We start from the raw sequence: 12,343 nt of genomic DNA on the forward strand, positions 1-12,343 counted from the left end.
TTGCTTTAAAGGTATAAACGATCGAAAATTACCGCTTTTATTTTATCTACAGAATATTATAACCGATTTTGAAAATATTTTTTCCTACATTTCTTTAATTCTTTACAACACAACATACTTGAAAAAATTACATTCTCTACTAATTTTTAAAGTAATTATTTTTTAAGTGTTTTACTTTTGATGAAATTAAACGACAGCACATACCTTTATACCTAAGCAAAATAATTACCTGTGTAGGTATTTCGATACATATAAGTATAACTCCGAACGAGTAGGCAGCTAATTAGTAATAAGTATTTAAAAAATAAATGAGTGGAGTTTGATTTCACAGGGATACCCCGAACAATTTCGGTTATAGGAGAGTATTTATATGAAATTACAAATGTATTTTGACATTCAAAAATGTTGTTTTATTTTGAGTTAAAATTACTTATATACAATTAAACTAATACAAAAATTAGAAAAAAAATATTCAGTTTTTACCTGAAAAAGAATCACCTTCCACATATCATCATACGGAGATAACCACGCCGGTTTTAGTTATAATTTCTTCTGTTCGGCTACCGGGCGGCATTTTTCTCCGGACAAGTCGCGGTGACCGGAGAACAAGTGCTGCCATCCCCCACCCCCGGGGCATGGCAGAAACCTACGGGTGCCCCATTCGAAATTCTGCCAAAAACAAACACACACGTGTTCCCCCCTACCGTTCCCAAAAAATATACAATACAAACTACAATACAAATCCTACTACAGCTAATGGCCTCAGTTGCCGAAGCTTAAGTTCAATAAAAAAAAAAAAATTTCTTCTGTTTTACTATTTTCAATAACACATGTGACGAGCTACTTGCGACTTTTTATATATTGGTTACTCGTACCAAAAACATCGTCCCTTGAGGCGAACCCGCCAGCCACGGCGTGATGCATCGAGCCGTGTCAAGGGTCTATATAACAGAGATGACAAACCTTTTGAACACTGCGTGCCCGCCCAAAATTACCTTTTTTTTTTTAAAGCCTGCCTTGAAAAAAATAAAAAATATTATATTTTGTTATACTGTAATTTGATTGTATAATTAATGTATTAGTATAAAAAGGTTAGTTTAGGTACATAATAATTGTAATAATATTGCTTTGTTAATTATTTATTTTGATGTGTTTTTTGTTGTTGAACACTTGATGCCAATTCATTGATATTTGGTTTATAATTGGTAACTTTTAATAAAGTATATACGGCACTGCATTCATCAGTTAATCGTTAATGACCGATAAAAGCCATATGCTTTTTACCTATTACCCATAATATTATATATTATATAATATATAATAGTAAAAAATTTTGCGTGCCCACAAAATCTTTTCACGTGCCATGGATTTGCCTTCCCTGGTCTATAAAGTACCAATATAATATAACAAGAGCTCGAACGCGGTTTTTACATTATACAACCTCCCATTTTCTCCTACCCAAACGATTCGTATTTATTTGATGAAATTATAATAATTATGAGTACACTACAACTGGCTATAACTTTACCGGCTATACACATCATCTCGTGCACGTGAATTATAATATGTACTGCTCACACACTCGTATAAAACCTATTATTATGCGTACTGTCGTGTTTACAAAATATTGTACGTACAACAAAATATCCTCCTCGAGCTTTTAAGTCGGGAGATAAAGCTATATGTTGAGACTTTGAGGGGCCGCAAGTCCATATTTTACAGTTGCCGCTGCAATGCTGTCACACAGTGAAACGGATTGCAGATGATGCTCCATCAACTTCAGCTCCCTCAAAAATTCAGCGAAAGTAAGCAATATAATATAATTACTGTTACGTATCAAATAAACGTATACATTTCATAATGTATAGTGGGGATTGTCCTATCATACACGAGTACACGTCGTGCATGTCTCGTGCATCAGTCGATCAGTCTATGTCCACAGTGTCAATAATATACACATATTTATAATTCATTTTTTTTTCATTATTTATAATAACACAATTTTACGTTCGAGTATATCTTATTCATATAAATATTACAACTCAATGAATTGGTGACGAGGTTATTTTCTATTCGAACTCAATTTCATAGCAGTATATTTAAAATGGCCGATGGCAAAACAAGTATCACTCAGTGTCATCACATAATAGGCTCACCTGGAAAATTTGAATCTGGTAACGATATAATAATATTTGAATCGAGACTTACAAATTTTTTTATAGCAAATGGAATCACAAACGAAGTCCAGAAGAAAGCCATATTCTTATATTCAATTTCTGAGGAAGTTCACAAAATATTATTCAGCTTATGTGTTCCACATAGCCCGGACACTCTCACGACACACTTCTAGGTTTATTAACTGAATATTACAAGCCAGTAAAATCGTACTTCGTATCGCGATGTGCATTTTACAATGCAAAACAGCAACCAGACGAGTCTGTAGCTGAATGGGGTGCAAGAGTAAAGAACCTCGCATCAAAATGTAATTTTACAACGGAATTGCCAATTTGAATCCGTGACATTTTTGCTGTGGGTATGAACTCAGGTCAAATTCAAGATCGACTACTCGAAGAAGATGCTTCAAAAATAAGCATCGGGTATTCGCATCTCATGGAAATTGCCACTGCAAAAGAATCTATAAGTAATAATAAAAATAAGGACAATAAGGTGGAATCGACTCGTACTCGTGTAACTTGGAATTAGTTAAGGATTTTCAATATAAAGATCAAAATCGACAAAAAGAAAAAATCACAAAAATATTAGTCAAAGTACTCATAAAGTAACATTTGACGAGGGTTCTAAATGGACTAGACACAATAATCACATATGGCCACATAGTCAAATAAATTACTCATTTTCCCCCCGAGACTAACATTATAGATTCACTCATTAATGATGCTACTCAATGTCTCAATCTAAACCAACACATAACATCAACCGATAAACAAACTATTCCTACACCCTCAAAAACTAGAAAGCCACCTCAACATTTTACTCCTTCTAACTATAAATAATAAATAACAAATACAGTAACATATTTGCCAAAATTTTTAATTTTGTTTTCATAAAAATAACAATTTCAGTCATCTATTGCTTATAACATATTATACACCATATTCATATTATTATATATTTATATTATTATTATTATTATTAAAGTGCGTTTTAGTATTGTAATCATTAACGGATAATAAATTGAAATGTTCTCAATTGTATTATATTAAATTATATTTGTTTAATTATTGAATTATTTAATTCTAATAAAAGTGGTGTTACGTATCAAATAACTTTATGTATATAATATATGGTGGGGGATTGTCCTAGGTTTTTGTACGAAACATAGCAATCTGTGCATACCGTTTCAATAATATATAGTATACACATATTTATAATAACTCAAGTTATGTTCGAGTGCCTAATATTCAAATTAAAATTACGACTCAACAATTACTGTAACAACACATAATATAAATATATGTGCATAGTACGCTACACGTATATTGGCGTGGTGGTTTGCCTACAATATTATACTATAGATAAACTTATATAGACTTAGACTTATCTAGAATTTAATTTGTATTTGAAGTCTTCTTTGCTAGAGTATTGTGTATAAAATAATATATTTCTCACGCGTTTGTTGACTTAAGAGCACCATAAACCTAACATATAAGGTACATATGCACACATCGTGACACGTATATGCGTTTACATAAGTGTTCCGCTGTATCTACAGGTGTAGTGATAACTGTACGATTTGGGCGAAGTGCACAGTAATAATTAGTCGAGACAACAATAATAATAGGTATATATTGCCTGCATAATCATTCAGTGGTACGTACACCTGTATAATGTGTCTATATATTTAAATGAGCATATAGTTCGCAATGCTTCACTCGAGGTATAACCTCGTTTATTCTAGTCGATAATGAGTCTTTGGAAAAATGGGTTTTTATATGCATATAGTTTGGAGTATTCATGACGGTGACACTACATCTTTACAAAAACAATCTAATCTTTTACTATTTTTTTATCACATCGGTCTTTTGATGTTCTAACGACAATTGACAATACATAATTGTAGTTTTGTAATCTTCAGAAATAGAATACTTAACTAAAACAAATTTTGTGTTCATATAGAAATTTAGTATTATGTGGGTAAAATTTATTTTTATATTTTTAACTATACATGTTTTAAGTATTTGATCATAGCTTTTACATAGTCCACTTGTTGTTTTGTAAGAGCAAATTTAAGGTAACTATTATCAATGATAGAAACGAAAAACTATTTATTCAATAATATTCGATATTTATGTATCAACAAATTAAAGAGAAAAAAATATTGACGGCGGACGCGACGCGTTGAAGCGTGATGTCAAATAAAAAGTAGTTGTTTTCATTTGTTTTTCAGACGTTTACCTCCACAATCCCCCCTCCCCTCACCGTAAGAGGTGTTTTAAAAACAAATATTTTAGATCGTTGCAGGTAATTAGTAAAGTTTAATTTCATAAAACCGTCCGTATTTAGGATATTATATTTTTAAGCAAAATAATGTCTGTAACAATGAAATTCTGATCGACTTGTACAATATTACTGCTTGTTAATATCCTTCGATGATCCCTCTTTGCGACATTCCCACAAACCTGCCTCGACGATTCCGTGATAATAAAAGTGTCGTTATATACGTATTATTTTGCTGTTAATACTTCGATATGTCATCATTTGAACTGTAACACACGTTCCCGACACACGCGTTACACCGCTCGGCGCTCGACGATTTTTATAATATAATATTATATTTAGGTACGTACCTGTACTGTTTTTTAATTTTTTTTTCAACGTATATTATATTTTATCGTTACCCTTACCCGTATATATATAATATTCTAATATTCTGCTCTTCAAGAGTATACCCATTTTTCTTTTCCTTTTCTTTCAGACTGCGAAACACATACGAAATGTTCAAATACGTCTACTTAATCGTGTGCGTATTGTGTCTATTCTACGTGCTCGCTGCCGTCCACATGCTGTTCAGCGATTTGATATTGGATCCATTGTACGGTTATTTGTTCGACCAAGTGGACACTGCTGCCGGCCAAACCACCAGCTAGGGTATTTCCACCGTAAATGTCGACGTATTCAAATCGTCAGCAAAACGTTCAACGGTTATAAAGATTGGTACAACTGCTCCCGACAGACCAAAAGCGTGACAAAATAAATTTGTTATGTAGTGATCATAATAATGTAGTTACCGTTAGCGACCACGGTCCACACGACCACATGTCCACATCATGTTCTGCAGCAGTGGTCCGTCACCACCAGCCGTACGGAAATATTAATCGTATAAGCCAAACTGACCGTGGACCAACTCACATAATTTTAATATCACAAGAATTTCTATTTAGGTATGTATCATGTAGTATATAATATGATGTATTATCAATTTTTTTTTGCCTTTTCGTGCATCTTGTAAATCTGCAATACTGTAAATGGTAAATCTGTAATATTATAAGGACTGTAGTATTATTATCATAATATAGGGTTATGGGAACTTATTTTGCTCTTTTATACATTTCATATGATTACAAATTACAGCCCTTGGTCAATGGTCTCTCTCAGGATTATATATGACCGAGCAACACGTTCGTATGTATCTATCATTGGCGTGTACAGGAATTTGTGCAATAGTTGCACCACTTACGGGCTATTCTTGTCTATGCTTACGGGTAGGCGCGGATCCAAATGAGCCTAAGGAGCTTTAGCCCCCCCCCCCCCGTTAGATTATACTTTTAGTATAGTATATGTACTGTCAAAGCGAGTAATACTATTGTACTATGTATTTATTTGTATAATAAATAATTCATACGTCTTAAAATCTATAAATTTTAAATATTAATAAAATTGTATTTTTTCGAAAAAAATGTAGCCCGTCCCTCATTTCTAATTTTTAAATCCGTACCTGCTTATGACCTCAGCCTTAGTTTTATATTTTTATAATGAAAAAATGGAAAATAATAATTTAATCATATTATACAGTGAAGTAGGTACAAGAAGTGCAGTAAAAGCACTCCTGCAAGGACCATTACTACCCACGATATCTACAACTTATTTTTTATGTTTTACTATATATAATATTACATTTTATAATTTAACAACAATTTACTCAATAGTGAATAATTAGCTATAATTGTATAGGTTGGTATTTAAAAAAAATCAACTACCAATTACTTTGAAAAGACATATAAATACAATTTATTGTAATTTGATGTCGTTTAATATGTAGTTGGTCTAGTTTTATAATTGATTCTTTTGTAGTTTCATAAAATCATAATGAAGTGGGTATTTCAATGTTTTGCTCCCCAAAAATGTTTCCCGGATACTGGATAGGTCGTGTGTATAACATACCGATCGCTAGATATTATATATAGGTACCACTGATACTAATCCACGAGGCCACAACTTACTGTAACCCAGCTAAAATATAAACCATAGACTTTATAGACAAGAAATATTTTGATTTTTATCGTTTGAAAATGTTAATCCAACCTATTAGTTATCACAGCAGAAATATAATCAAAAGCCTACTGGTGATCCATGCCGTGACTGGATCGGTTTGGTACGTAGGAGAAAATATTTTTTAGATAAGAACGCGACGTAAATAATTAAGACTATAACGTATATAGGAACCTATATGTAGTATGTAGTCTAATATACGTTTACGCAGTGCTTAAATTGTAAAATAATTAGAAAAGGGATGCAAAAATTTAAAGAAAATGCGTGTACCCGAATATTAAATTATAATTTGATGGGCTAAGGGGTACCAACAAATAAAATACAATATGTGAATATCCCACATAAATTGGTCCTATAGAAGTTTAAAAACAAATGTAGGCACAAATTTGATGTATAATCATTTAAAGTAAATAAACATTTTTTAAAAAAAATTACAAAATTATAAAAACTCAAAGCATTTAGTAAAACTGTTGAACAAACATAAGAATCTCAAGACTATATAGACATTTTTTTTTATAGATTTTTAAATTTTAAATTTTGTATTACTAAATTATAAATGTTTTATTAACAAGTTCTATAACTTTAGGTGTAATACAATGGCAAAATTGACTTCAGATCCAAAAACTGTTAGTAACTATTAATAAACCACTTCTAATCCAACAAACAAATTTCAAGAAAGCAAAAATGTTCAACTTTAGATTGAATGTCCTGCCAAATAATCTCCTCAGGACGTTCAGAAAATGGTTTTGAAGATTTAACAAAGACTTAAACAAGCTTAGTATCATTCAAAAAGAAAAAAGAACTGATGGTTATCAAAAATGGTACCTTAAATTATGCAGTTATCATTATCCATAGGCCCAATATTTTTCATATTTATTTTCATTTTAATAGTCATTATGCAGGCATCCACAGCCATAAGATAATATGAAAAAAAATGAGGACTTCAGCACCCCCACCTTTTTTATTGAAATTGCGCCCCTGCCGTTATCAGGGTATAAAATTATAAAATTTGGCCCAAAATGACTGTCGTCAGCTCTGCATATAATCTATATTTTTTATTTTACGTTTTCCAAAATTAATAAATCCTTCAGAATAAATTAACATATAACCATAGCTTTTAGCTTTTTATTTTTATGTAATAAATGTGAATATTATTATAATAGTTATTTTTAAGTTAACCATCAACTACATTTTATTGTTATAAAATAAAATTTCACTCGTGAGTATACACTTTTAATACACAATAACCCCTAAATTTAATTTGAATTCCTTGTATTATTTAGGGAATATTGTAATAACAAAATAGTTATCAAACACTTGACGTTATTTATGTCAGAAACCATAAAAGGTAGTTAAAAAAAATTATGTGTAATAAATATGTAAATATATTACTTATTACTAAATTACCTATTACAAGGTAGACAAATAAGTTTAAATCAAATTCAAAAATGTTATTGTTTTTTTATTAAATAAAAAAAAAAAAAATATTTTTAAACTTATGTACCGTTTTAATTTGACAAACAGTCAATTTTCCTTAAATCATTAACAATAGTTTACTCTCCATCTGAACCAGAGTCATCATCCAGAGACGCCTTAGCATATTTCAATGCATCATCAAATACATCTTTTGAAACTTCTTCATGTTTTCCATTAGTATGGCTACCAACCCAGCTAAGTTCAAGTTCAAACTGTTTATCTTTCAGCTCATCATGCACCATGTAAATTCTAAAAATAAATTTAAAAAAAATGTCAAACATATACTAAATAATATATTAATATATAATACAAAATAACAAATATTAAATTTTTATACATCTTAGCAGCTTCTTTAATCAATTCTTTACATGTCATTGTCTTCATATTCAACTTTTCTATTTCAGTTTTAGCTGTTTGTTTAGCTTTACCAATAGCACATCCAAAATATCCCTAAAATCAAAAAATTATAAATATAAGAAAATAAATGTTTAGCTCTTAATATATATTAAGAGGATGTTGTACCCCCATGTGTTGTCTCCATCTTACACACATTCAGCATAGTGAATTTATTGTTTACCAGATTCAAAAGTATGCTATTAGTTTTGATATTAGAGTGAATTGGCCTATTATCAAACCTATGGGTAAGAACATTATCTATGTTGTCTCGTTGGTTTTTTTCTACAATATTTTAGTTTTTGAGAGAATTATGAGCATTCTAAAATATTAATACTTAACATAATCATAACTCACTTGATAGGACATTATATCCACATGTGTTGTCACAGTTTTACAAGTGTGTAAGTATGTAAATTGTGCGTTCAGAAGATCCCGTTTAGCTCTGTTAGTTTAAAAATTAGAGTGAATTCACCTCTTATTAAAATTAAAGGTAAGATCATTATGGAGGGAATCTTATGGGCTTTTTATTGTATTTTAATTTTAAAGAGAGTTATGAATATTTTAAGATGTACAAACAATTTACAATTTTAAAATACTCATAACTGGTCTTAAAATTAAAATATAATAAAAAGCCCAAGAGAAAACCTCTATAATAATTTTACCTTTAGTTTTAATAAGAGGTAAATTCACTCTTAATTTTAAACTGACAGAGCTAAACGTGATCTGAGCATAAAATTTGGTATGTTACGCACTTGTAAGATGGAGACAACGCGGGTATAATGTCCTCTTAAAAATTAAAATATTGTAAAAAATCAATGAGAGAACACAGATAATATTCTTACCTAAAAGTTTGATTATTACTTTAAAGCTAGGTCAATTTACACTAATATCAAAACTAACTGCACAACATTGAAACTGGTGAATAAAAATGTGCTAAGTACACATGTGTGTAAGACAAAGACAACACATGCGGTTGAGATGTCCTCTTAATAAAGCACACATTCTTTAACTAAAAATTAAATTTTTTAAATAATATAAGAAAATACTATAACAGTGTTGAACTACAACCAAAATTGATTGCGTTAGTATAGGTTTTTATATAATAAGTTTTATAAAATATTATAACCCTGTAATCTTGGTGAACTCTAAGAACATGTTAAACAATATTTATAAACAAATAAACAAGAACATACAAATGATACTCCAGCTGGATCAATCATATACATTTGAGGACCGTCCTTAGGATCATAAGAGCCAATAATCACAGCACATCCAAATGGCCTAATAGCACTGTACAATGTATGAGCGTGTATGTACATGGATACCCTTTCATTTAAATATTTCAATGAAATGGGCATATTGTAGTTTTGACGATACGATCTAGCTTCCTCACGTGCGACATCTAATATTGCACTAGCATCAGCAGTCAATCCCCCAACAGCCTAAACGGAAATATATGATTATATGATGGATTAAAAAATATATGTACTTCAAGACTTACCATTCCAATATGATTTTCCACACTGAACAATCTTTTTCCTGTACAATCTTCATGAAGTTTTGACGTGACCAACTTTTCCACGGCAAAAACAACACCATCAGAACCACGTAATGCTATGGCAGTTCTAACAAAGACAAATCATAGATTAAATTAAAAATAACATAATAATTAAATAGCTAGATGGTATTTACCCGCTATTTTCAACTGCTTTGAAGGCATATTCAACTTGAAATACTCGACCATCAGGCGAAAACTGAGATGCTGATAAATCATACTGTAAAGAAAATATTTCTCATGTATTAAATTTAGCGAAATCCAAAAACGTAGTGAAATATTATTATCATCTTTAATGTTGTGGACTTTACATGATATATGACGCTAACAAATCGAAAATGTTAAATGGACATTACCGTTGAAAAAATCAAAACATATACTTACACCAGTTCCAATTGAACTCATTTTGAATTATTTATAATTATTGTGATTTATATAAACTAAAACGCTCTCTAAATACCTATCATATAAAATGTATAAAAAATTAAAAGGAACAAAAATGTATACTTTTTACTTGAATATCTTTCTATCAAGCTTTTTATTATTAATTATTCTCTAAGAATGAAATATTGCAAACTAACACTGATAATGCAGAAAAATTTGATTATAAAAACATAACCTAACAACACCAGTGTGACCATTTTGTATTTACCTATCATATTAAAGATACGGATAGGCCATGCTTGCCCACAGATGTGGTCATGCCTATTCCCATGATTCTCTGCATATTATTATGAAGTCATTGGTTCAATTCATCAATTGTAGTAAATAGTAATGGTACCGAAAAACTGATATGATTTTTCAAATTGGAGAAAATACTCATGAACTCTTCATAAATATTATTCATCCTAATATCTAGTTTAGATCTATAGTTGCTAGACGCTAGCAGACTATCTGTGGTTCAAGTATGTTGATTAGGCATGTCGTCTAAAATAAATGATTGCCTTAACTCCTTAAGTAAATTCATTATAGCTCTTGAAAGAATATGTTACCACTGAGTTTATATTATGCACCTAAATATTTGTTTCCATTATTCGATTCCATAATTCCTGAATGCTTAATTCATTTGCTTTTTCCACATCAATAGATAATTTTAAAAACCTATATGGAAATTATGAATATCAAAGGCAAGTATATTATATTAAACAGATAAATAAATGAAAAAAAACAAAACTAACTTACATAGTGCATTCTATTGTATCATGAAGTTATTTCACGTCATAATCATAAGTTTCAGCCGAGGAACTTAAGTTTGTTGTTTCGTTGCGAAGTTTAACGATGAGACTGTCTTTTCTGTCATGTTCATCCATTGTTCGTATCAAATCGATTGATTTCCAACAAAATTTTAAGTATAAAATCGGATTCTTATTTAAAAAGTATTGCAACCAAGACCTTGCGTCAGTGGCAATATGTTTTATAGGAGGGGTGTAATAGTCATATGCCAAGACTTTTCCAAAAATAACATGTTACCGTAAAACAAAAATTCTGTGCCACAAGGGAAGTACCTAACTAGTAAGTAGTAACCCTAAACCCGTTTCGAGCATGCAGATCGAAGGCAGCGGCTGTTACAGTATTACCAGGCCCTGTTGGGCCATTTCTCCCACTTTGGGCCATTCAGTTTCTATTAGTGTGGTGAGTGGTGATGACTGTTAGCGATTGTCATCGTACGACCCCCATGTCAATTAGGGCTACATCCGAATTGTGTGACAAAAAATTATTATTTTTCAAAAAAAGATGTTTCCGGTATTAATGATATTATTATATATTTACCATATTCACATACAAATCATACAATATATTTTATTATTTTATTTTAATATTATATTGTAAAATATTTAAAAATTATTATAATATTATATATGTAATATTGAATGCCCGAAAAAAACTGCACCAAATTTTAAAATATTATTTATTTGAAATACCATGTAAAAATGTAAAATACATTCACTTTCACTTTTTTTTTTTTCATTTATCATATTTTTAAAATGTGTCAACATATTACATGTTATTAGTTTAGCACTTTCACTTGATTCCCCTAAACTACAAAAGTGTTATTTAATATTTATTATTACCAGTGTCACCTTCTACAATATTTATATATTTTATGGTAAAGTCCGTTCCTTCAGTGGAAAAGTAAGTTATTTAGTTATTTTATTCGAACATACCCTCCAGTCTATATCCATATGTCGTAATGTCTATGGCAGGTGATGGGTTAAGTAGTAATAGCGGGACTTAGCAGATGATTTGAAAATGCTAATTACCCAAAACTATTGATAAATCAATATAAATAATTCGTAAAAAATGTCCAAGTACATAAATACTGCATTTAATATAACATAACTATAGTTTAAATATTTGTAAAACCATTTTTAAGGATTATTATCCTTAGTAAAACATTTTAATAAC

General features: G+C 30.3%; 1 protein-coding gene and 1 long non-coding RNA gene across 2 annotated transcripts; one reads left to right on the top strand and one right to left on the bottom strand.

Annotated features, from left to right (window-relative positions):
- The first annotated feature begins 1,811 nt into the window (after nt 1-1,811).
- LOC111032039 lies at nt 1,812-8,025 on the top strand. Its single transcript, XR_002604275.1, has 3 exons — nt 1,812-3,831; nt 4,937-5,402; nt 7,097-8,025. It is a non-coding gene; the product is annotated as an uncharacterized LOC111032039 (long non-coding RNA).
- LOC111032038 (proteasome subunit alpha type-3) lies at nt 7,996-10,527 on the bottom strand. The gene is made up of 6 exons (XM_022312211.1): nt 10,322-10,527; nt 10,075-10,157; nt 9,884-10,007; nt 9,576-9,824; nt 8,324-8,436; nt 7,996-8,235 (listed from the first exon to the last, which is right to left on the bottom strand). The coding sequence occupies exons 1-6, from the start codon at nt 10,340-10,342 to the stop codon at nt 8,064-8,066; spliced, it is 762 nt and encodes a 253-aa protein (XP_022167903.1). The 5' UTR covers nt 10,343-10,527; the 3' UTR covers nt 7,996-8,063.
- Nucleotides 10,528-12,343: the final 1,816 nt, after the last annotated feature.

Source organism: Myzus persicae, unplaced genomic scaffold, assembly GCF_001856785.1.
Source record: "Myzus persicae strain clone G006 unplaced genomic scaffold, MPER_G0061.0, whole genome shotgun sequence".
Taxonomy (NCBI): Eukaryota; Metazoa; Arthropoda; class Insecta; order Hemiptera; family Aphididae; genus Myzus; species Myzus persicae.

Coding starts and splice junctions, on each gene's coding strand:
- LOC111032038 (XM_022312211.1), bottom strand. CDS start 10,342: ATGAGTTCAATTGGAACTGGT. Junction 9,825..9,883: donor TGGAAAATCATATTGGAATG/GTAAGTCTTGAA, acceptor ATTTCCGTTTAG/GCTGTTGGGGGATTGACTGC. Junction 8,236..8,323: donor ATTAAAGAAGCTGCTAAGAT/GTATAAAAATTT, acceptor ATTTATTTTTAG/AATTTACATGGTGCATGATG.